A 24,937-nucleotide genomic window follows, 5' to 3' on the forward strand; every position below is an offset into this window, starting at 1 on the left:
CCTTTGTTTTTGTTGTTTGTTTGTTTGTTTGTTTTTACAAAGCTGAAAGTTTCTGTCAATTCCTTGAAGACAGATCTTTGGTTCCTGTGTTCTTGTCTCTGTTCTTCCTGGCATGGCCACACTTATTAAAGCTCTTTTCCTGCCCTTCACCGCAGATCCTCTCTTTGATTGGCATATTGGGATGTGTGGCAGAGCCTGGGACCACTGGGGCTGGGGTCTTCTCCCAAGGACTCTGTATAACAGTCTCACATCTTGGATCCATGGTCAGGCACCGGAGACCTCCACAAGTCAACACCCCAGCCTCTCTGGATTTATCTCCTGGTGCTTCCTCCCTCCCATATTCCTTCTCTCAGACATCACAGACGTCCCAGAGATAGTCCCACAAACTCCCCAGATGCATGAAAAGGCCACAGGATGTTCACTTTCTGGGGCGCCACTCTCTGGGGAGTCCAGTGAGGACAGGAAGGAAGGGAAGGAGCGGGAGCTACCTAATCTCTCTCAGGACCTTGAGAACAAGGTGTATAGGGGCGTCAGTGTCTGTGAGTGGGAGCAGGGGATGTGTCTGCACCCTGTCTGGGTGAGTGTCTGTGTGGAGGAGGGACAGCCTGACCACAGACTCCCCCTGCAGAGTTGACGATTAGCAATTAACTGTGAGGAATCTAAGGGGTGAGGTTAATCGGGAAACAGAGGGAGGGTAGCTAGGATTCTAGGGACTTTGCCCTTGACCCAAAGGTATAAAGAAGAGGGTCCCAGCTCCTCCTTAGGCCCCTGCAGGCTTCTTTGAGCTGGAACTGGAGCTGGAACAAAGAACCTCAAGGTGAGTCTAGGAGCCCCACATCCTACTCCTACTACCCCCTCCCCAACTCTTAGGAAGTAACCATCACTCAGCCCTGTCTCTGTTCTCTCTGTGATCCCATTTCCTGCTTCCAGTAACATCCCAGTCCCAGCCCAGCCGGCCTCACTCCCCCAAAGTAAAAAAAAAACTCATGCTTTTCCTGGGTTTGATTTGTTTTCTTTTGTTCAGGGAGCTATAGTCCCAGCTCTCTTCTGGGGTTTGAAATTCAGCTCTGCACCCTCCCCTGCTTGGATAGTCAAGGGCCTGGGGAACAATGGGGCGAGATGCTGAGGCAAGCTGAGGTACCCCACCCCGGTAGCCAGGAGCTCCTGGGACAGTGCAGGGGGTACCTTAGAGAGCTCCTGGTCTGAGCCTCATTTGTGGAAAAAGACTCTCAGTAGTTGTTCATTGCCACTTGGGGGACAGAAGTGCATGGTAAGGGGAATCCAGGACTTTGGGATCCAGGACAGGGAACCACAGACTCAAGAGTGTGCACTTCTGATCCCATGAGCCTGTAGGTATCCATGGTTTGTCCTTGCTCTTAGGATGGAAAAATATCCTGCATGGCCCCGCCCTGGCCCACACAGGCAGCCTCTGCTGACACTGCTTGTTCCCTGGCTCTCTCTAGCTTGTGTATGGCCACCATCCCAGTTCCTGGGCTCCTTCCCCATGCACACCTGCACTTCTTCCTCTGCGTCCAGTTATCTCAGCTTGATTGTTTCTTTGTTCCCCCATGAGCCCACAACTGCTGGGGTACTCTAATCTTATCTATCAAAACACCCCTTGCCATTTTCCATCCACTGAGAGATTAATTCATTTATGTCTGCTTCCCCATTAGACCTTAAGCTTTCTGAGGGCAGAGGCTGTTTCTGTCTTGAATCACCACTGTACCCCAGCATTTAGTTCACAGCCTGGATAGAGTAGATGCTCAAAAATAGCTGCTGGACCTTGGGAGGCCGAGGCAAGAGGATTAAAAGTTTGAAGCTAACCTGGGCAATTGAGCAAGACCCTGTTTCAAAATAAAAAGGGTTAGGGACACCACTTAATCATAAAACACCCTCGAGTTCATCCCCAGTACTATTGTCATCATCATCATCATCATCATCATCAATAATAATTCTTCCTGGAGCTAAGGATGCACCTCAGTGGTAAGAGCACATGCCTAGCGTGTGTGAGGCCCTGGGTTCAACCCCCAATACCACATACACAATATAAAACTTGCTGAATGAATCAATAGATGCCCATATTTGTGCTGAGCTCCTGAGGTGCATTTCTGGCTTTGTCCAGGAAGAGGTTGGGTAGCACCACACACCATGGGTGTTCGTGCATGTGCATCTACATGTGTGTGGGTGTGAGTATCCAGGACACAGCAATTGTCCCTCACATCACTGCTCCCTGACATGCAGGTATCCAGGATGATGTCCTATGGAGAGAGGCTGGGGGCCCCTGCCGTCTCCCCACTTCCAGTCCGCGCAGGGCACATGGTACACGGGGCAGCCTTCGCCTATGTGCCCAGCCCACAGGGTGAGTGCTGTTCCCACACCCCGGACCCCGCTTGCCCACAGTTGCCCACATCCTGGGTGAGGTCCCTAACCTTCTACCTGCTCTTTCCATCCCTGGGCTGCTGGGGCCTCTGGTAACTTCTGACCAACCTCAGTCCTGCACAGGATCCCAGGGACATCTGCCTATGCCTTCCCCAGCCTGAGCCCAGTGGCCCTCACAGAGCACAGCTGCCCCTATGGGGAGGTCCTGGAGTGCCCTGACCCACTACCTGCCAAGCTGGCCCTGGAGGAGGAGCAGAAGCCAGGTGGGCCAGGTGGGGGGATGGCAAGGGCATGGGCAGTCACTGCCTTGGTCCCTGGTCCACTTTGCTCATGCCTGGCCCACCTCCAGAGCCTGGGCTGGCCCAGAAGCTGCGCCAGGCTGGTGTGATGCTCCTCAAGGTGCCGCTGATGCTGGCCTTCCTCTACCTCTTTGTCTGCTCCCTGGACGTGCTCAGCTCAGCTTTCCAGCTGGCTGGAGGTAGGGCCTGGGTGGACAGGGATGGGGAAGGGTATTGGAAGGACCTCAGACAATGCTGGCTTGTGCTTCCTAGGGAAGGTGGCTGGTGACATCTTCAAGGACAATGCCATCCTGTCTAACCCCGTGGCGGGACTGGTGGTAGGGATTCTGGTGACCGTGCTGGTGCAGAGCTCCAGCACGTCCACATCCATCATTGTCAGCATGGTCTCCTCTGGCTGTGAGTTGGCCCAGCAGGGCTAGGAAAAGAGCCTGGGGTCCGGGTGGCCTGGGCAGGGGCTAGGGAAGCATGTCAGGGCTGAGGGATAGGGGCAGGAGCAGGGACAGGGAACTGAGGACAAAGGGCAGGGTTCCAGCATCTCCTACTCTGTCCTCTAAAGTCTGGCCAAGAATCTGAGCCAGAGGGGGTACCCCGGGAAGCTGGGGAGGGGAGCAAATGGAGAGCTCATCTTCATATGGCCACACAGTCATGCATTGCATCAGTGAGAGAAACCAGACCTATAGGAGATATATATATATATATATATATATATATATTTATTGCAGAGAATTGGCTTACATAATTGTGAGGCTAGCTGGTCAGGTCTGAAAACCACAGGCAGGCTATCTGGAAGGTCAAACTAGAATTCTTAGGCAGAAGCCAACGCTGTAGTCCACAGGTAGGAGTTCTTCCTTGGGGAAGCCTCAGTTTGTGTCTTCAGGCCTTTCATCCCATTGGATGAGACTCACCTAGATTATCAAGAATGATTGTCTGAGGCTGCGGTTGTGGCTCAGCGGTAGAACATTCACCTAGCATGTGCGAGGCCCTGGGTTCGATCCTCAGCACCACATAAAAATAAATAAAATATAGGTATGGCATCCAACTACAATTAAAAAATAAATATTTTTAAAAATAAAAGGATGATTTTCTTTACTTAAAGTCAGCTGATTATAGATGAGAATCACAGCTATGAAATAGCTCTACACCCAGATTAGTGCTAGACTGAATAAATGGGTACTATAGACTAGCCAAATTGACATAAAGCCAGCCATCACTCCATGTGTCTGTGCATACACAAGCACAAATATATATTTGCATATGGCACATGAGTCCTCATAATACACTCTCACACATGCACCCATTCGCCTCTAGTCACACGAGTGCAAGACACACACTTGGGAATACACAACACGTGCCCATATGGACCTGTGGCCTTCCGTCTTGGCAATCAACAGTATGGCAGGAAAGGCTGTTTGGGGCTGGGACGTGGGTCATGGGTCTGGCAGGAGCGCCTGTGGGTGTGAAGCTAGGTGGCACCCACCCAGTTGGCTAAGAGGTTCCTGATTCTCCCAGTGCTGGAGGTGAGCTCTGCTATCCCTATCATCATGGGCTCCAACATTGGTACCTCTGTCACCAACACCATCGTGGCTTTGATGCAGGCAGGAGACAGAACTGACTTCCGGCGGTGAGGCGGGGGTGGGGTGGGGTGGGGGGGACTAGGGTGGAGACTTATGCTTGTGGTGGCGGTGGGGGGCAGACAGCCCTGCATGCCCAGAGCCCCAGCACGAGCACACCCAGGCTCCAGGCTGCCCTGCAACGTAGCCTCCCTGTCCAGGGCCTTCGCGGGGGCCACAGTGCACGACTGCTTTAACTGGCTGTCCGTTCTGGTCCTGCTGCCCCTTGAGGCTGCCACGGGCTACCTGCACCATGTCACTGGACTTGTGGTTGCCTCCTTCAACATCCGTGGTGGCCGTGATGCCCCTGACCTTCTCAAGATCATCACGGAGCCCTTCACAAAGCTCATTATCCAGGTGGGGGCCAGAGCCTGACATGGGTGGAGGATAATAAGGGCCCTCACCCTTACTCCCTCTGCCCTCATCTTGCCCACAGCTGGACAAATCTGTGATCACCAGCATTGCCACAGGGGATGAGTCCCTGAGGAACCACAGTCTCATCCGAATCTGGTGCAACCCAGAACCTTTGGAGGTGAGTCTCAGACTTGGACTATTGGTTTCAATAGACCTTGGGGATCATTTAGCCAGAGTATACATGTGGCACTTTTTCTGTGACACTCTGCCTATGGCAGACATTGTGAATCCCCCCAATCCTCACACACTTCTTCAGGCAGACATCACCAGTCAATTAGAGTTGGCATATAATTGATCTAGCCCAGTGATTCTCAAAGTGTTTTCTCTGGGCCAGCAGCATCAATACCACTGGGGAACATATTGGAGATGCAAAGTAGATGCAAATCAGGTGCATCTGATATACACCCTACCTTGGACCTACTGAATCAGAAAACTCAGGGTGGGGCCCAACAGTCTATGCTTCAACAAACCCTCTGGGTCTGCTCCATGCTCAAGTTTGAGAACCACTGATCTAGTTCAACCCTCTGGTTTCACAGGTAGAGACACAGGCTCAGAGAGGCTATGAAATTTGCCAGAACTTGTCCTACTCGGTCAGAGCCCAGAGTGTACCAGTGGGGTTAGTGACTCAGCTCTACCATGTTTTGGGGCCCAGGCAATGAGGGGAGGGAGTGGGAAGAGTAAGATGAACAGGAATTTGGCTCGGGAGCAGGCCAGGCGAGCTGTTGCATGGAGACTACCTTGGAGACACAGTAGCCACTTTTGCTGGCATAGGGGCTCCTTCTGGAGACAGTCACAGGTATGAGCCCCTTATGCCTTTGCACAGTTTCTGATGCCTGGAATAAAAAACTGTTCAGATTGGTTGGACACTCATGAACCAGCCATTATACCAGGCTAACAGGACACAAGCAATTAGCACACTTTCTTACTCAGCCATAAAAAGGAAAATGCTTCATCCAAACCGTGATCTCCCAAATTTGCCTCTGAATTGCTGCATATAAGGAGTGACGCCATTTAGAACAAGCTACAAGGAAATCTGAAGCACACAATACAAGCCCTTTGCCCTCATTCTCTCCACTTACTACTTGATGTTACTGGACCTTTATCCCAGCATGAACAGAAAGCACTCAATCGAGTGGCCCTACAGAGTTCCTTTGCATCTGAAGTGGCACACAGCTCCAGCTCAGGCCGTCTGAGAGTTCAAGGCAGCTTGACATCAAAAAGCCCTTGCAGACAGCTTTTAAGCTTGGTTTGTGACCTCTTTAACATGTCAGCGAAGAGCTCTCTGGGCACTCAGTGAGCTCTCTGGAATACCACCGCCTCTCTACTTCCAGTGCAAAAGCTGAAAGAGAGAGAATCACACCTTTTGATCTTCACACACACCCACAAAAAAACAAGCCATGGAAAAGAACTTCATTCCTCAAGCCTCGATTCCTCTGAGAGGCCCACTGTCCACCTGCTGCAGCATTGAGCAGGACTGAGGTCCCGTTAGCAGGGTGTGCCTCCTCACCCAGGATAATCCTCCTGCAGTGCTGACAAAGAGGATGGCAGGACCCCATTTTACACTAAAGGGAACTAAAGCTCAGTGATGTGAATGACTATCCAAGTTCACCTGGCTGGGGCTGTCCTCAGGTTCTTCTCTTCCGCCCCAGCTGTCAATTGCCAAAGCACTGGTTTCATGTTCCCACTCCATCAGAAAACCTATCCCTGAAGAGCAGGTTGGATTTTCTTGGCTTGGAAAGTAGCTGAGGGCGGGGGATCTGAGATCCCTGTTCTCACCCTCCCTCTGGGACTGTCCCTATGGGAATGGGATTCATGCAGCATTGTGTGTGCTCTTGTGATAAGCGTTGGTGACTCCTCCTGTACCAAAGACTGCACCCAAGTTTTTCCTTTGACCACAAAGTTCCCCTATACTTCCAGCCACTTCTCATTGCCTCCAGCTTTCACCATGTGAGACCTGACCCAAACCGTTCTCCAGGAAACCAATGTCACCAAGGAAAGAATAGGAGTCTGGAGAAAAAAAAAAAAAAAACAGAGGCTGATTTTTCAAACATCTCTGGAGGTTCCAAGAACCTTGGCACTACCCTAGGAATTACCTTCTTGTGTGATTACATTGCAGATTGCCAACCATACCTGCCTGATTTAAACAAGCATCTTTTGAGGACTTGCAACATGGGACGCAAGCATCATAGCCTTGGAGAGGCACAGTGGTTTGCTTTAATTCATGTAATTGAGATGGGGCGCAAGTCCTGGTAGAATCCTGACTCTTCATCTCGCTACCTTTCCCAGATTCCAGCCTGGGGTTCCACTATATGTGTTCATTTCCCATTCCACCCCTAGGCTTGAATGCCACAGAGTAACTTGAGAATGTCACAGGCCACTCTGAGAGACATTCCAAGGTGGGAAATGGGTGTCGTTCTCAAGAGTTCTCCTCATAGCCACCAGATGGCGCTGCTGGTCCGGAGTTGTCCGGCCTTCGGAGGAACAAAGACCTGGAGCTCCCCTTCCTCCAGAGGGAAAACTATTTCACTGGCACACACCCTGTGTGTGTCTCCCCTGGGAAAGGATTCTTGGAGTCCAACAGTCCTCTGTGAGCTTAATAACCTCCTTCCGTTCCCAGAAGCGTCTCCTTAATTGGGCGTGTCCCTGCAGGCATTAAAATCCCAACTCCCTCTTCTAAGATCCTTCCAATCAAGCTCCTGGGGAAAGTCGCACAGCATTGTAGACCTCAGGTCCTATAGGAGGCGACGGAGGCCAGAGGCTTAAGTGTGTGGTTCAGTGTCCCACAGCTGAAAATGGCTCAGCTATGGGGGGAGCCCAGGAGTATGGAAGGCCCATTCACTCTGTTCCACCCTCAACACTCATTCCCCAACCTGTTTTCTTCTCCTCCAGCCTCCACCTCCACCGCAGGCCCAGACAGGATGGTCCCATCCTAGGAATATGCTCCTGATCCTGGGCCTTCCAGCTCTATTATTTAGGCTGGAGTTTCCATCAGCTCCCTTTGTCTTGTCCCAGGGTATGCTCCCTTCCCTTGGTTCATGGGAGCTGATTTTGCAGGCTACCCACCTTTCTGCCCTGCTGCTACCTCTACATTCCCCTTTTGCCCTTTAAGATCTCTAACTTCTCTTGTGGGTTCACCCCCAAATAGAAAAATCAACATTTTAAAACTCCAGAGTGGGATTTGGGAAATAGCTCAGTGGTAGGGCTTAAGTGTAGCGTGTGTGAGGCCCCGGGTTCAGTCTCCATCACCCAAAGCAAAATAGAACAAACACCAAAACCAAAGGTCTTAGCCCTCCGCCTTGCCCTGTCCCTGATTTTCCCTAAGGTGGGACCCCAGCAAAGCTCCTCATCATCCTCTAGCCTCTCCAGGATCCCATAAGCCCCTCTCCCAGGAGATCCCTGGGCCGAGACCAGGTTAGTGTTAGTGGGGACGGGATGGGCAGGCACTCAATTGTCTCAGGGAGTCATCTGCTTTCTAGGCCTCCAGGCTGGGCACCCCCAGGAAGGTCACCAAGCTCCTCCCCACAGGGTCGGGATCCTTGGTAACTCCCAGGGCCATTGGTCCTGACCTAGGAATTCAACCACATTCCACATGACCCTGAATGGGTCTGGGGAGGGAAATCATCTATTGCTTATTTGGAGACACAATTTACTGAAAACTTGTCATGAACCAAGATTATCCTGCTTTATTTTCTTTCTTTCTTTTTTGGTGCTGAGGATTGAACCCAGTGCCTCACATGTGCTAGGCAAGTGCTCTACCACTGAGCCACAACCCCAGCTACTATCCTGCTTTAAAAAAAACCGACTCAGAGAGGTGGCTTGACTGATCCGAGTAGTTGGTATGAGAAGTAGGATTTGGCCTGCTGTGTTGGCACATGACTGTAATCCCAGCAATTTGGAAAGCTGAGGCAGGAGGATCACAAATTCAGCCAGCCTGGGTAATTTGGTGAGACTCTGTCTCAAGATAAAAAGTTAGAAGGTCTAGGGATGTAGCTCAGTGGTGAAATGCCCCTGGATTCAACCCCGAGTACTAAAAGAGAAAAAAAAAAAAAAAGAATTTGAACTCAAATCTGACCAACAGCAAACACCTGGCTCTCTCTCTCCCTGGCACCCAGCTCTCTCCCTTGCTGACACAGTAGCTACCATCACTCCCCAGCCTGGTTTTCCATTCTAGCCATCAGAGATGATTTTTCTATTTCCTGGCCTGTAATTCAGGCCTCCAGGCTTGACCGTGCCCCAAGGGTCAGACACAGCAAACTGAGAAGGCAGATGAGCACATTGTCTCATTTGAGGGAACTCATCCCACTAAAATAAACCCTGATGTTAAAACCAGATGCCATAAACAGTTCTTATCTCCATCTTCCGCCCCCTGTGGTGCTGGGATCTAACCTAGGGCCTTTGCCTACTAGGTAAATGCTGCATCACTGAGCTACGTTCCCAGCCCGTCATACATTTTTTAAATGGCACACAGTTTGGAACAAAACCTAAAGCAACCGTAAGCGTCAAGGTGCCAGTACGCCAGCTAATCCCAGAACTTCAGCAACAGAGGGGGTCAGAAGGTCCCTGACATAGAGCCCCTGAGGGCTCATATCAGCTCTCAACAGAGGCAGAATGAGAAAACAGGGAGAAGTTGTAGCTCTTGAATTTTGCTTAGAATCCTGGTGGCCCTTGCTGGTGTGTGGCCCTGGGAGTTACCACTCTTTACTGAAGCCCAATTCTTCTTTTGTGAGATGGGCTTCTCCCCTTCAAGCCCACCCAACTACTCTGTTGTCTCTGGGCTCTTTGGAGAAAGGTAAGGAAACTCAGGCTGCATTTTGGATAATGCAATGGGGCTATCCAAGGAGACTACAAATAGGTGGTCCAGAGGCCAGACAGGCTACTGCTTCTGCTGACCCTAGAATTGTGCTTCCTAGATTCATAACGTAAATCTCAGGGTGGGTACAGCATTTATAGAGATTGGGAGACTTTATCTAAAAGTTCAAAATTGTTGTCTTTTTTGTAGAATTGGTCCATGATGGACTATGTCCCTGGATGGAGACAGTGGCCCAGATCTGAGTAGTTACTGTCCCTCCAGGCCCCGTACACACTCTCCAGCCACTCCACGCGCTGTCTGGGCCTTGATCTCAGGTTACTTGCCTAGCCCTGTGGCCCTCTGAATCTGGGTCTCCCTGGGAGACACCCTCATTTCACTGATAGTAGGTGGAGAAGGAAGAGATGTGGGGGCTGGACCCCACCACTTGTCCCCTTCTATGTGATCCCTTCAGGATAAGAAATTGAGCACAGAGAGAATGGAGAGGGCAAACTGTGCCTTTGGGGAAAGGGTGTCCTGGGGAAGAGGGAGGTACACCAAGAAAGAGACTGATGATAAAAAGGGAGAAAGGAGAGTTTTCAGGAAAGGGGAATCATGGTCCATGGCATCCAATGCCACTGAGAGGGAAAGGAAAACAGACAAGATGCCCCTGGATTTGGCAATCAGGAGGCCCCAGGGATAGCCAGGTCAGTGGCTTAATGGACAGAGTAAGCAGGGGACCTACTGCAGCCAGATGCTTGTGTGGCAAGTTTTGCATTCACATCTTTTCAGTGGAGGATTTGGGCTCAGAGAGGGCAAGAGACCTGTCCATGGTCACAGAGCCTGCAAACTTATCTCCAACTTTCCCATCTTAGCCCCCAACCTCAGGCTGTTTTCCTAGATGCTCTATTTCACTTTCTTCTTAATATAGGTTTCCACTTCCATGTCCAGGGCAGAGGCCAATGCCAGCCAGACCTCTGGAAATGCCACCATGGAGAAATGTAAGTACCTGCAACATGGGAGGTATCCTACATGGCAGGGGCAGCTACAGAGCTGCCCAACCATGTGTCGTCCAGCCCCAGGAAAGACAGCTGTCCATCAGTCCAGCTCCTGGGCTTGGGTCAGGGCTGGTGACCCAAGAGGTGGGGCCTTAGGCTCACAGCCCAAGGGGTAGCAAATGTGGGATTGGGGGTCAGCTCTCAGCGGTTGACACCACCTCCTGCAGGCAACCACATCTTTGTGGACACGGGGCTGCCTGACCTGGCTGTGGGACTCATCCTGCTGTCTGGCTCCCTGGTGCTCCTATGTACCTGCCTCATCCTCCTCGTCAAGATGCTCAACTCCCTGCTCAAGGGCCAGGTGGCCAAGGTCATCCAGAAGGTCATCAACACTGGTGAGCCATGAGCAGTGGGTGGGAAGACTGCAGGACAGGGCTTTGGGCAGGGCTCCAAAATGGCTCCTTCCAGATCCTGCCAAGTCCTGCCACTGCCTAGATCTGGGCACACCCCTACCATCTGTGAGCCTCTTTCCCGGTGTGAACAAAGAAGGGTTTGAACTGGGTAACTCTGGAAATTCCTGAGGTTCTGACAGCTGAGGAACTGGGGCTGCCTCTGGCTGTAATTCCATTCTAGCTGGTGGAGATTCCCAGAGGCCATCATTTAATTCAGTCGACAAATAGACGTTAGTCTCCTTCTGCATGCCACAGGATAACAGGGGTGAGGCAAGTAGAGATGGATCCTGATCTCAAGGGGCTCTCAGCCCAGAAGGGGAAGATGGGCAGTGCAAAATAAATGAATGAGGGGGATAAATTTGGAGTAAGGGCAAGGTAACTGCAAAGGGGAGAACAAAATTGGCAATGCAATAGAGTATGGAAAAGGTGCTTTTCAAGGGACGGTCAGAGGTCTCTGAAGGAGACCTTGAGCTGAGGCTTAAATGTAGCTCATACTAGAGCACTTGTCTAGCATGGGTGAGGCCCTGGGTTCAGTCTTCAGGAAGAAAAAGAAAAAAACAAATGTGGAGAAGAACATTCCAGATGAAGAGAACAGCACGTGCAAAGGCTCAGAAGCAGGACCCAGCTTGTCTGGTTTGTGGTACAAACAGAGGGTGATGGGAGCAGAAGGGCTCTGTCTCTAGGCAGAATGAGGTCAGGATGAGGAGGAAGCCAAATCTCAGGGCCTCTAGGCTCTGCTCCCAGCCTGGACTTTGCTGTAGGTAATGGGAAAGCACGCAGGCTTTGGGGCAGGGGAGTGACATCAGCTGATTTTCATTGTTCACTTCATTTTGAGCTTTGGGGATGCTGCTTGGTACTAGGAGAGGCTGAATGACATGTGGGAACAGGGAGCTCAGAGAAGGAAAAAGCAAAAAGGGTGGGCTATGGGGGGAGTCAGGGAGGGCTTCCTAGCAGGCGGGTGCTATCTGAGCTGAGCCTGAAGCTAAATATAGTTGACCCTCTGTATCTCTGGGATCTAAGTCCACAGATTCAATCAACCATGGATCACCAATATTCAGAAAAATAATGGCATGTGCCCTGAACATATGCAAACCTTTTTATTTTCATTATTCCATAAACAATACAATACAACAGATATTTTCATAGTCTTTCCATTCTATTAAATAGTATAAGGAATCTAGAGATAAGTTAAAGTATATAGGAGGTTGTATATAGGTTATATGTAAATACTATGTCATTTTAAAATTTTTTTTTAATTTATTTTTATGTAGGTACCAGGGATTGAAGCCAGGGGCCACACCCTTTTTTAATATTTTATTTTGAGATAGGGTCTCACTAAATTGTTAGGGCCTAAGCTAAGCTGCTGATGCTGGCCTCGAACTTGTGACAATCCCACCTCAGCCTCCCAAGCTGCTGGGATTACAGACATGCACCACCACGCCTGGAAATTCTATACCACTTTATTGAAGGGACTAGAGCATCCATGGCTTTTGGTATCCACAGGCATCCTTGACCCAACCTTCATGGATGTTAAAGGATGACCATATTTAGATGCTGACTAGGATATTCTGGGCAGAGGGAACAACTGGGGCATGGTACCATGACGGCACCAAGCAAGAGAGGTCTCTAACGCAAGATCAAAGATGGGGAAGTGGAAGTCACTGAAGTTGAGCAGGGGACTGGCATCCAAATACCTCCCCCCAAAGAGGGAGCCTATTCTCCCAGTGCTCTCCCACTGACCCTGCCTGCTGGGATGGGATTTCCTTGCAGACTTGCCTGCCCCCTTCACCTGGGTCACAGGCTACTTTGCCATGGTGGTAGGCGCCGGCATGACCTTTGTTGTCCAGAGCAGTTCTGTGTTCACGTCGGCCATAACCCCACTCATCGGTAAGTGCCTGCGCTGAATAGCAGGGGAGGGGGGCTGGGAGGGGAAGGGCTGAAGGAGGAGGCTGGGGAGGCCCTGTATCCTCTCCCCCTGCCTGCCAGGACTGGGTGTGATCAGCATCGAGAGGGCCTACCCGCTCACGCTGGGCTCCAACATTGGCACCACGACCACGGCCATCCTGGCTGCACTGGCCAGCCCCAAGGAGAAGCTGTCCAGCTCCTTCCAGGTGCGTTGGGAGAACAGCCCTGCCTGTGGCTGGGGCTGGGGTGCAGTGCCTGACCATGGGTGTGACCACATATAACAAATATTTTGGACTGCATACTGAGGCTACCCAAAATGATCCCTGGAAAGCCATTATGGGAAAGTAGGCTTGATTCCCACCTCGAGACCTGGGCATTGGAAACATTGCTCAATAATCACACCAAAAGTAATAGCAAGCTGGACTTGCGCTATAAGAAGTGCTATGAGAAGGCAGGGTGTGGTGGCCCACGCCTGTTATTCTGGTGGCTCAGGAGACTGAGGCAGGTGGTCCCAAGTTCAAAGCCAGTCTCAGCAACTTAGAGAGGTCCTAAGCAACTCAGCAAGACCCTGTCTCTAAATAAAATATTAAAAAGGGCTGGGGCTGGGGCTGAGTGGCTAAGTGCCCCTGGGCTTAATCCTCAGTACCAAAAACAGTACTGTAAGAGGAGACCTGGCCCAGTCTGGGGGATCATGGATGAGTATAGTTGGGGGGAAGAGGCAGATGGCAAAGGGGAAATTGTTCTAGAAGCCACCCAAAAAAGACACTGACCAATTAAGAGCCCAGAATGGTGAGCCAGAAACTAGTATTTATCTTTTGGCCACTGGATTTTGGCAGTATTTGTTGGGGAATTCCTGAGAGAGGGGTCAGTAGGGACAAAAGTTGAGGGCAGTGGTTATTTACCAACTAGTCCAGAAGTATCTTAATATTTTAATAACCAGTGCAGCCACTCTGGCGCCACTTGTAGGCATGTCAGCTCTCAATAGTGGCTTTCCTGCTGCCCAGATGAGGTTGGGCTCCTTAATAACTGTCCCTGTTGACCTGACATGGCAGGCCCTGCCCCCCTCAGCCCCTCCCCTCCTTCCCTGCAGATTGCTCTCTGCCACTTCTTCTTCAACATCTCGGGCATCCTGCTGTGGTACCCGCTGCCCTGCACGCGCCTGCCCATCCGCATGGCCAAGGCTCTGGGCAAACGCACCGCCAAGTACCGATGGTTCGCTGTCCTTTATCTCCTCGTGTGCTTCCTGCTGCTGCCCTCGCTGGTGTTTGGCATCTCCATGGCAGGTTGGCAGGCCATGGTAGGTGTGGGTGCACCTTTTGGGGCCCTGCTGGCCTTTGTAGCATTCATCAATATACTGCAGAGTCGAAGTCCTGGACGCCTGCCCAAGTGGCTGCAGACGTGGGACTTCTTGCCCCGCTGGATGCACTCCCTGCAGCCCCTGGACCGCGTCATCACCCGTGCCACCTTGTGCTATGCCAGGCCTGAGCCCCGCTCACCCCAGCTGCCTGCCAGGGTCTTCCTGGAGGAACTGCCCCCTGCCACACCCTCCCCCCGCCTTGCACTACCTGCTCACCACAGTGCCACCCGCCTCTAGGCTGCAGGACCAGACTAATTCCTGGAATAGGGAAAGGCCTGTGAAAGAACTCAGCGTGGAAGGGCAAAGGTGTGTGTGAGTATGCGCGCGCGTGTGTGTGTGTGTGTGTGCACGCATGCATGTGGTACATGCCACCTTGTGTGTGTGCCTGTCCTTATGCTGGTCCATCGAGGTCTGGGCTTGTGACTGAGAGGCAGTGTTCATGTGCACGTGTGTTTGGGGTCTGTGTCTATGTGTATAGGTGGAGAAGCCTGTATTTGTGTACACGTGTATGATCCCATGCATGTGCAAAGACATACCAGTGGGAAGCTATGTGCAGGTTCCAGGGGATCTGGGTATGATTTTGAGTCCTTGGCATGTGTGCATGGAGGCCTGCACTTGTGTCCCTGTGTACACAAGACTGGTTACCACGGACAGGAGTAAGGGTGGCTCTGAATGGGTGACTGTGTGGCTGTTTGCTTGTGCTCATTTGTGGGTGCCTGAGTCACTGATTGAATTTCAGCCCCTCTGTGCCACCTTCTTTCCCCCATGACACCATTCTCCTCATCCCCATCCAGGGCTTCAGCACCACCACTATAATCCTTTCCCACCCCTGCCACATGAAAAAGAGAAAGGAATTAAAATTTCATTATGCATTTGGAAGTCTTTTTTTTTTTTAATGGACACAATACCTTTATTTTTATGTGGTGTTGAGGATCAAACCCAGTGCCTCACCAGTGCCTTATACATACTAGGCAAGCACTCTACCATTGAGCCACGTCCCCAGCCCTGTTTTGTATTTTGAGACAGGGTCTCACTGAGTTGCTTAGCACCTTGCTGTTCCTGAGGCTGGCTTTGAACTCGCCATCTCCTGCCTGAGCTTCCCGAGTTGCTTAGGATCACAAGTGTGTAACACCACACCCAGCGGTGGACCCTCTTTTGAGGCATAGTAGGGAGATTCAGGTGCCTAGTAGCTCCAGAACTGCTCTCAAGCAACCACACCCATCCTGTCACCCATTCACAACATTTGCTGGTGTTCCACCAAGTGGAAGGGGTGGAAGTACAGCCTGGACCTCTGTATCCACAGGTTTTGCATCTGCTGATTCAGCCCACTGTGGATTGGAAAATATTCTTTAATTACATCTGTACTGATTATATATATATATATATATATATATATATATATATATATATATATATATATATATATAATTTCTTTACCCTTATCCCTTAAAAACATAGTATAGTAGCCAGGCATGGTGGTTCATGACTATAATCCCAGCAACTCCAGAGGCTGAGCAGGAGGATTGCAAGTTTGAGGCCAGGCTCAGCAACATAGAGAGAACCTCAGCAACTTAGCAAGACTGTCAAAAAAAAAAAAAAGAAAAAGAAAAAGAAAAAGAAAAAGGATTAGCCAGACATGGTAGCACATGCTTGTAATCCCAGCAATTCTGGAGGCTGAGGTAGGAGGATTGCAAGTTGAAAGCCACCCTCAGCAATTTAGTGAGGCCCTAGGCAACTCAGTGTAACCCTGTCTCTAAATAAAATACAAAAAAGAGCTGGGGATGAGGCTTATTGGTTAAGTGCCCCTGGGTTCAATCCCCAGTACCAAAAGTTAATAAAAATTTTTAAAAGGACTAGGAATGTATCTCGGGGTAAGGTGCCCCTGGATTCAATTCCCAGTACAAAAAAAAGAAAAAAAGCCAGTATAGCAACTATTTCCATAGCATTTAAATTGTATCATACAGTACAAGTCATCTAGAATGACTTGAAGTACACAAAATACTATGTCATTTATGTAAGGGACTTGAGCATCTGAAGATGTTATTACCTACGGAGGTTCAGGAACCAATCCCCAAGGATACTGAGGGACTACTGTACACTAACCTCAAGGCTGAAATTTTAAAACCACAGGCCCTAGCTGATGTGTGCCTGGGGAGAGGTCTCCACATAATAATGGGGACTCCTTTTACTGTTTGTCCTGCCTAGATGATTTGGTTTCTGTAGGAAAAAATGAATGTAAGGCCTGAGGCAGAGAAGCCCTCTCCTTGGACTCCTTCTCAACTGTGGGGTCCTCCCCAGGATCTTGGAAGGCGCCTAAAAGCAGCAGTCAGGTAGAGGCCTCTGCAAGGCATCCATGAATGGGTGGGTAGCAGACTGGGCAGCCTCTAGATTTATAACCCCAACCCCACTAGGAATTGTTTTGCAAGGATCTTCCCATAAACCGGTTTCTGTAGTTGCAAATCCCCATGAGAACCAGAGGATGAGCCCACGACAACCATTCAGAGTTTATTCTGGTCCCGCTACCACCTGGGGCAGCCTGGCTGTTGTGCTAAGCGCCCTGCGTGCACAGCCCGCGGATCAGCTCGTGCACAGTCTTGTTGAGGATGCCACCGTGCACGCCGCGTCTGCCCATCAGCACGAGGAGCGCGCGCGGCGTGTGGCCCACGCAAATGGCGCGCGTGTCCAGCCCCTTGGTGCGCGCGTCCAGCACGCCGTCTCCCTCTGCCAGCAGATAGTCGCGGATGACGCAGCAGCGGCGGCCAGCCAAACTCAGGCCCGCCTGCAGGAAGGCCTGCCGGTCGGGCCCAACAAGCACGCCCACCTCCTGCGGCGAGATGGCAGCCAGCAGGCCCCCGGGTCGCGATGCCCACACGCAGCGATTGTCTGAGTGGCCCACGATGGCTACGTCGTCGATGCGCTGGTCTCGCAGCACTGCACTGATGTAGCCCTTCCAGTCACCCATCCTGCTCAGTGCGTCCCTCCGTCTCGCGCTTGGGAGGGATGTCCTGCTGTGCGGAGGGCTAGGACGCCTGCGGCGCTATGACGAAAGCGGGGGCGGAGCCGTGGCAGGAGACAACGCCACGTGTGGCATGAGGCGACGTCACAGAGAGTCTACCTAGGCTAGAGAATGTGGGGGCGTTCGCTTATTACACGAGTTGAAGTTCTAAAGTTAGCTTGTAGGATGGAATCCAGGACTCAAGAGACCCTCGAAAAACCAACTTAAATGGCCCACTTAAAAGATGGGTTTAAGAACAAAAAGAAAGATGCATGTCTGGACCGGACTTCTCAGCCTGTAAGGGAAACATTCGATCCCTAGATGGCGTTCTCAAGATTCAGAGAACACCCAAAACCCTGGAAGGCTGCGGGATTGCTGGGTCCCACCCTGGAGTTTCTAGTATAGAATGTAGCCTAAGAACGTCCTTGTCTAATAAATTCCTTGGCGAGGCTGCTGCCCTGGTGAGAGTTTGGGTGGGTATTCCAAGTTCCCAGGGCTGGGGTCCACACCAGTGTTTTAATATTAAGCATTTCTAACCATTGTTCTTAATCTCAGCTGAACGTGAAATCATCTGAGTTTTAAAAACATACCACTACTCATCCCATTCCTAGAGATACAGATTTAATTGGTCTCAGGTGGATCTTGAGCATAGTAGTTAGGCTCAAAATTCCCCAGATGATCCCGATGTGAGTAGTCAAAGCTGAGAACAGTTGTTCTGTAAGCTTAAAAGTTTCAGTACCTTATGAGGAATAGCAGTCACCTTGCATAGGGATTGGTACGCGGTAAACATGACTTGGACAAGAATCTCAAATCTCTCATGTTAAGATCTCACAGATCCTGTTCTGTGAGGGCAGGGGAGGAGCTGTGTGCAGGTTTATTCTCTTGACATTTCCAAAGGGGACCCCCAAGGGCATTTTCAAAGCATTTTATTGAGTTTCTGTGCCCCTGGCACCTGGCTGGTGGCACTGGGAGGAATGTGGCACAATCTTTAGTCAGTGTTCATTACCCAGCCACCCTCCCACTAGGAGGGAAAGACGAATCCCTGGGTAGTTAGGAAACTATGTGCTCCTGGATCCAATCCACGTAGCTGGCCACGTCGGTGTAGACGCCGGGCTTGTTGCGGTCGCCACAGCCGGAGCCCCAGCTGATGACGCCTCTCAAGGTGAGCCGGTTCTCTGCAGCCTGGTCCTCACACACCAGAGGGCCCCCGGAATCACCCTGTGTCGGGAACACGCAGTTCAGTGCCTTGGCCTTGAGCTTAACTGGCCGGGGAAGGCACCAGCCAGGCCTCAGGACTCACCTGGCACGCGTCTGTGCCACCCTCGAGGAAGCCAGCGCAGAGCATTCCAGGGAGGATAGCATCCCCGTGCACTTCAGAGGCGGAGCAGTGCTCCTGAGAGATGAAAGGCACCTGCGCCTCCTGCAGGAAGGTGGAATAATCCTCCGCCCCTGAAAACCCAGAGCAGATTTTCTTAGAGCACTGGCCTGCACCAGGCTTCTGCCCCCACCGTTACCCTTCCTCCCTCACAGCAAGCCCGAGGGGGGAGGAAATGCCTCAATTTCTCAGGCAAGGAAACTGAGGCCCAGAGAGGAGCTGGGAATTGAATGGGCGGGGCCGAATCAGGAACACCACCTGTCCCTCCCATCCAGTGACTCAGATCTTGGCTATCCAAGTAGTTTGCTCGCTGCTCCAAAGCTGGGACGGTATCCTAGTAAGTCCTTGCAGCCCAGCACCACCCAGAAGGAACCAGGGGAAAGTCGATTCTCCCTGTCTCCCCAAGAGATGTGGGGACCTCAACAGTGAATCCCAAACTCTGGGAAGAGCGGACTACAGGGACAAGGACCCTGCACGCTTTCACAGCCCGTCAGGTCTGTGCTTCTTCTGCCACAGTTGAGGGCTTCTCTGGCTTATCCCGGTGTCCAAAGCTTTCACGCTCGCCCCCAGGTGTTGTACGTACCCTCGTACTGGTGGCCCCAGCCCGCCACTTGGCAAAGCATGTCCTCGGGCTCGGAGGTTTGGGCAGTGCCGCTGGGTAGGCACACTGGCTGAACGTAAGGTGAGAGACGCGCGCAGCTGCCGTCCGCGCTCTCCTGAAGGCGCAGCAGAGCTAACCCGGTCGGCAAGAACGTTAGTTAGGAGGAGGCCCTGGGACCTGAGACCTTCCCACATTTTGTCCCCAACCCCGCAGCAGCGCCCCCACGCACCCAAGTCGTGCTGATAGGTGTTGGACGAGAAGGCCTCGTGGAGGCGGTAGGAGCGCACGCCCAGCGTCTGGCATTGCTTACAGGTCTGGTTATGGAGTTCCTGGCCGAGCACTACCGTCAAGTCCTCCGGCGCCGGCCTGCGGGCGGGGAGTGGGGGAGAGGCATCGTGCTCACAGCCGGCCACAGGCGTGCTGGGGGAGCATCCTGCTCTGGAACCTTTTCCTCGATTTCAGCTCCCTTCAAGGGAGCTCCAGAGGAGCGGAGAAAATAGGGTACAGGTTCAGGCGTGGCGCAGAAGCTGGGGTCAGGATAAAGGAGCGGGCTAGGGTTCCCGGAGGGGCGCTGGGGGGCGGGTACTCGCCGGTTCTGCAGGCAGTGAGCCGCGGTCAGCACCCAGCAGGGGGCGATGAGGCTGCCGGCGCAGAAACTGTCGCCCCAGTACAACGCTGCGATGTAGGGATGTGCCCCGGGCAGCGCCACTAGTCCGCCCACAACTCGACTCAGCGGGGACAGGCTCTTCCGGAGCCGCTGTCCGCAGCTGGGAGGGCTGGTCCTAGACAGGCGAGTTGGCTGCTTCGAGGGGGCTGTGGGAAGAGCCCAGGCTGAGGACTGGGAGACCCATGGCCGGTTGGCGGAATCTAGCTGGCCCTGTGGCCTCTTTGCTCGGACTTCTTTGCTCTTTCTAACTTAACTACCTGGGGTCAGGGAATGAGGCGGGGACTGGGTCGTGGGCTGAGGCTTTTGCAGTGCTGAAGGCTGGGGCATGGGCAGGTCCTGACGCCCAAGGGCGTCCATGAGTGGAGGTGCTGCCTGGATTGTGGCCCAGCACTGTGCCAAGTCGCAATACTCCCAGCTCAGCCGGTCACCTTTCCAGACAAAGCACCACGGGCGGGTATCATTATCCGGGTTCCTGCAATCTCAAGAGAGGGCATTGTTAGAGAGTGGGGGAGCTCCCCAGGGCCCTACGCTGGAAGGGGTTGCCCTTCCCCGCCCCATCCAGTCAGTGCACCGGCAGAAGGTGTGGTGACCCAGTCCCCGGCTTAGTGCTTGCTCTGCAGTCACGTTCCTGTAGGTGGCCTCGGAGTCCCACCGCTGACAAGTTGCACCGGAGAGAGTGGTCCTGGCCTTGCCACGGTAGCTAAGCCCACGGTCATGGTAGCAGTTTGCCTCAACATCTAGGGAGTGAAGGGGCTTCCTGAAGCTAGGGGAAGGATCTTGTCCACTTTTCCATTCTCCTCTGCCCTTCTCTGGCATGCCCTTCCCACATGGGGGCTGACTTCCTGCTTGCCTTGAGCCCTGCACTCACCCAAGTCACAGAAGGGTCCGGTATAGCCCACTGGGCAATGGCACAGGCTTTGTCCTTCGGCCTCCAGGCAGCGGCCCCCATTGAGGCATAGGTTGGTGTGGCAGGCTGGGGAAAGGAGCAAACTGAGCCTCCCCTAGGCACACCACCCAGCCTCCCACCAGTCTTTTGATCAGCCCTCCTCCACAGTCAGCTCCCAATCAATCCTCTTACCATGGCTGGCCAGTGACTTGCAGTGAGCATCAGGACCTTTGCAGTGGCATTTGGCCACACCTGCTGGCCCAGGTCTAAGCCATATCTCATTCTCATGGAAGAACCGGAGAAGCTGAGGCTCAAAGCACTTCTCTGGGGACAAAAGGGCTAGGTCTTCAGAGAGGCTGGGATCATGACAAGTCTCCAGGGATACGGAGACCTCTTCAGCAGGCCTGGGGCTGCCTCTGTTCCTCAGTGTCCCCTCCCCTGGCAGACAGCACCTCCTTACCTTTCTGGCAGTGCTTCCCAGTGAGGTGTTCCGGACAGAGGCAGTGTGGTCCTTTCGGCATATTCACACATGTCCCTCCTTTGTGGCAGGGGCTGTGTTTGCTGCAGTGGTCTGAGAGATAGAATGGGGAGCCCAACTCACACAGGTGGGGGCCAAGTCCCTACCTGAACCTATTTGTCATAGGTCATTGAGACTCCAATTTTCCAAGCCTTAGTTTATTCATTTGCAAAATGAGGCTATTCCTTCCCAGAACTCTCCCTCTGAGCTTCTGAGGGGTATTGTTGAGGGAGAAGAGGGACTAGGCCCTGAATCCCAGGCATGTGGGATCTGATGATAGCCAGGAGAGGAATTAGAGGGATGTAGAGGGTCCTGGGCCACCCAGAGTTTGTGTGCAGTACCTTTCACTTTCTTGGGCTCCATGCAGTGTGCCCATTGCTGGTCCTGATCAAAGTTTGGGGTGGTAGCACACCTGCAGAAACACAGGCTCTCCTGCTTTGCCCTGGAGGCTAGCCCCACCCCACCCCTAGCTTCCTCTCTCCAAGCAGGGTTTCTTGGACAGAACAAGGGGCAAATTCCATGGATCCCAGACCCAACCCCCGTTGGGGAACCTTACCAGGGTCTGGGGCCTGGCCAGCCTTTGTGGATACATTTGTGGTACAACTGCCGATGGTACTGGAAGGGGAAGTGGCAGGGCTCCCCAGTGACAGTAAGAACTGTAGGAATAACACACTTCCTGAGAACTTCCCCTGTGCCCAGTTGCCCAGACTCCACCTCATGGGGTCCAACTGGAAAATATCATTGTGTGCTCAGGACAGCATTCTGCTTAAGAAGCTGGATTCTAGAGTTAGATAGCTGGAACAGATTCCTAACTTCACCACCTACTAGCTGTGGGAACTTGAGCAAGCCTAGAAGAGTGCCTGCCACAAAATTAGCACTTAATAAATATTTGTTGAGCATCAAAGCCACTTAACCATTTTGAGCTTTTGGTTTTCCCATCTGTAAAATGGCAAAGATAATAGTATATAGTTGATCCTCCTTATTCACTGATTCCATATTTGCAAATCTGCCTACTTGCCAAAATTTATTTGTAACCCTCAAATCAATACTTGCGATTCAGGCTGGGAGTGTAGCTCAGTGGTGAAGCATTTGCTCAGGGTCCTTGGTTCAATCTCCAACAACACATACACACACACACACACACACACAAGATGGTTGATTGTGGGCATGCCCAGAGCAGAGACAAATTTGCGCATTCCCAGCTGAGGTCCAATGAGGCGATATTCAGCTCTCTTTCAGCTCTTATACTATTAACAAGTGTCCTTTTCATCGTGTGTTTAGTACAGTGTTTTCTACATTGTGCTTTTTTGTGGGTGATTTTATCACTGGAAATACCCCCCACACACACACACACAAACCTATGCTGAAGTGCTGTCTATTGTTTCAAAGTGCGAGAAGGCTTCAGTGTATGTTAGGGAGTAAATGTGTGTCAGAGAAAGATTTGTTTGGGCATGAGTGATAGTGCTGTTGGCTGTGAGGTCACTGCTAGTGAGCCAACAACATATACTTTGAATAAGATGTCTTTTGTTGCTAGGCGAGGTGGTGCATGCCTGTAATCCCAGCCTGGGCAACTTAGCAAGACTCCAGAAGATGAAGCAGGAGGATCACAGGTTCAAAGCCAGCCTCAGCAACTTAGCAAGAGCCTAAGTAACTCTGTGAGAGTTATGCTAGGCAAGCACTCGACCACAGCGCTACATTCCCAAAGAGCTAAGTCTAAAAATAAATAAATAAATAATAATTATATTTTTTAAAATACTTTTATTGGAGAATTACTAAGAGCTAAAATTTTTTAAGTATTTGCCATGCATCAGGCTCTGGGTTGAGTACCTTACGGGGGTCAACAACTCATTTCTCATTTTCAAAAACCCTGAGAGACTGGGCACGGTGGCGCATGCCTGTAATCCCAGAGGCTTGGGAGGCTGAGACAGGAGGATCGCAAGTTCAAAGCCAGCCTTAGCAACAGCAAGGTGCTAAGCAACTCAGTGAGACCCTGCCTCTAAATAAAATACAAAATAGAACTGGGGATGTGGCTTAGGGGTTGAGTGCCCCTGAGTTCAATCCCCAGTACCAAAACAAAAACAAACCCTGAGAGTTTCACTATTAATAGACCTATTTTATACATGGGGAAACTGAAGCACAGAGAGGTCAAGTCACTCACCCAGAGTTGCACAGCTCACAAATGATAAACCTGGGATTCAGAGATTGGTATCCAGAACCCTGCTCTGGATCCCTCTTTGCCTATTAAGGTCCCTGGCCTCTGTGTGATAGATGCCAAAGACATGTGTTGAAAGAAGGAAAAGAAAGAGGGAAGATAGGGAAAATGAGGGAGACTGGCAGGAGCCCAGGAGTAATGGCATAACAGCAGACACCTGAAGCCCCTGCTGGGATCCAAGCTCAAGATGGGACACTCAGATACAGCCTGTTCTCAGGGAACACATAGCTCACTATCATTCTGGGTCCCTGGCACCCATGGACCCAAGACCTAGCATACAGTAGGCACTCAGGTCCAAATGTGAGCCACAACTACCCAAGGCTCAAGATCCCTCCCCTTGCTCCAAGGACCTGACACTGCCCCTAGATTGTGCATGCCCCCACCATGCTCACCCCAACCAAGTGTGTGTTCTGAGGGGCAGCCAGGCCACTTACCTACTGTGGGCTCATCGGTTCCTTGCTTATGCACCCTGTGAGCTTTCCAAGGTGGGATCTACAGGGGAGAAAAGGACTCTAGGAATTTGCCTAGAAATTCATAGCCTGCCCCTGAGCCTATGCCAGCCCCCTGCCTGCTCTCACAGCCTGGAAAACAGAGATTTCACCACAAGATTTGGACCCTCCTTCCTCCTCCCATTGTCTCCTCAAAGACCTCTCCCCTACAGAAATGGAGGCCGTGCTCACATATCTACTCACTCTGGTTATCTATCTCCTCTGCCTGGGCCTTCTGAGCTGGACTCACCTTCCCACATAGGCCTCCCTGTCTCCTGGACCAAAAGGTCATGGGTAGAGGCCAAGGCTGTGATAGGGACCACCCCCCAGGGCCATCATTACCCAATCCTGGTTCCCACACCCCTTACCGAAAGCACTGGCTCCAGGCTCACCAGCAGGGACCCCAGGAGCAGCAGAGCCCTCATGGCGTCTGTCCCTTGATCCAGCTGACTACCCAGGAGTCCGGATCAATGGGGTTGGGCAAAGGTCTCTGAGGCCTGGGAAGTAGGGACTGGGTGAGCTGCCCTCCTGGGCCTGGTGGGGAACCTAGTGTTTGTGTAAAGTCATGCAGAGCATCTTCCTTGGTAGGCTCCTGAGGGAGGGGTTTGGGAGTTGGTGGATGAAGGTAGAATAGTAAAGGGCAGGGCTCCCTGGTGTCTCTCTCTCTCTCTCTCTCTCTCTCTCTCTCTCTCTCTCTCTCTCGGACAGTGGGACTGGAAGTAGGAATAGAGATATACTTGTATTTCAGGTCCTACTGAGGATGAGGGGGTTAAGGTGGTCAAAAAGAAGTCCCCAACTTCAGGAATGTTAAGAATCCATCATGAAGTATATTAGTTTTCTATTGCTGCATAACAAATGATCACAAACTTAGAAGTCCTGCATAAGACCCATTTATTGCTTCACAAATCTGTAGGTAATAATTAGGTACTGTGTGATTAGGTGTTATGCTCAGAGTAACACAAGGCTGAGATTAAGGCTGAATTCTCTGGAGGCTGC

At 51.7% G+C, this 24,937-nt stretch overlaps 3 protein-coding genes across 6 annotated transcripts; 1 reads left to right on the forward strand and 2 right to left on the reverse strand.

The window, feature by feature from the left end:
• Positions 1 to 678: 678 nt before the first annotated feature.
• Slc34a1 (solute carrier family 34 member 1) lies at positions 679 to 15,072 on the forward strand. Of its 4 annotated transcripts, XM_046468072.2 has the most exons (13): positions 679 to 817; positions 2,242 to 2,359; positions 2,493 to 2,642; positions 2,729 to 2,857; positions 2,931 to 3,074; positions 4,188 to 4,299; positions 4,450 to 4,645; positions 4,725 to 4,820; positions 10,420 to 10,489; positions 10,714 to 10,881; positions 12,709 to 12,825; positions 12,925 to 13,049; positions 13,934 to 15,072. In XM_046468072.2, the coding sequence occupies exons 2-13, from the start codon at positions 2,251 to 2,253 to the stop codon at positions 14,435 to 14,437; spliced, it is 1,920 nt and encodes a 639-aa protein (XP_046324028.1). In that variant the 5' UTR covers positions 679 to 817; positions 2,242 to 2,250; the 3' UTR covers positions 14,438 to 15,072. The 4 variants fall into 4 exon arrangements, with proteins under 4 accessions (XP_046324028.1, XP_046324031.1, XP_046324029.1 ...); XM_046468075.2 differs by lacking the exons at positions 10,420 to 10,489; positions 10,714 to 10,881; positions 12,709 to 12,825; positions 12,925 to 13,049; positions 13,934 to 15,072 and adding an exon at positions 6,819 to 9,031; XM_046468073.2 differs by lacking the exons at positions 10,420 to 10,489; positions 10,714 to 10,881; positions 12,709 to 12,825; positions 12,925 to 13,049; positions 13,934 to 15,072 and adding an exon at positions 5,811 to 6,898.
• A 760-nt stretch (positions 15,073 to 15,832) lies between these two features.
• Positions 15,833 to 17,635, reverse strand: Pfn3 (profilin 3). Its single transcript, XM_058586632.1, has one exon. It carries the CDS (start codon positions 17,160 to 17,162, stop codon positions 16,749 to 16,751), a length of 414 nt encoding a protein of 137 aa, XP_058442615.1. The 5' UTR covers positions 17,163 to 17,635; the 3' UTR covers positions 15,833 to 16,748.
• Positions 17,636 to 18,104: 469 nt separating this feature from the next.
• Positions 18,105 to 24,439, reverse strand: F12 (coagulation factor XII). The gene is made up of 14 exons (XM_046467998.2): positions 24,310 to 24,439; positions 23,888 to 23,945; positions 21,798 to 21,897; positions 21,583 to 21,653; positions 21,185 to 21,295; positions 20,917 to 21,048; positions 20,707 to 20,811; positions 20,410 to 20,575; positions 20,096 to 20,310; positions 19,762 to 19,984; positions 19,401 to 19,537; positions 19,154 to 19,303; positions 18,496 to 18,644; positions 18,105 to 18,413 (listed from the first exon to the last, which is right to left on the reverse strand). Exons 1-14 carry the CDS (start codon positions 24,364 to 24,366, stop codon positions 18,246 to 18,248), a joined length of 1,842 nt encoding a protein of 613 aa, XP_046323954.1. The 5' UTR covers positions 24,367 to 24,439; the 3' UTR covers positions 18,105 to 18,245.
• Positions 24,440 to 24,937: the final 498 nt, after the last annotated feature.

The sequence above is a fragment of the Marmota monax genome, unplaced genomic scaffold (genome assembly GCF_021218885.2).
Source record: "Marmota monax isolate L192 unplaced genomic scaffold, Marmota_monax_Labrador192_F-V1.1 WCK01_AAM20220418_F8-fsc00196, whole genome shotgun sequence".
Taxonomy (NCBI): Eukaryota; Metazoa; Chordata; class Mammalia; order Rodentia; family Sciuridae; genus Marmota; species Marmota monax.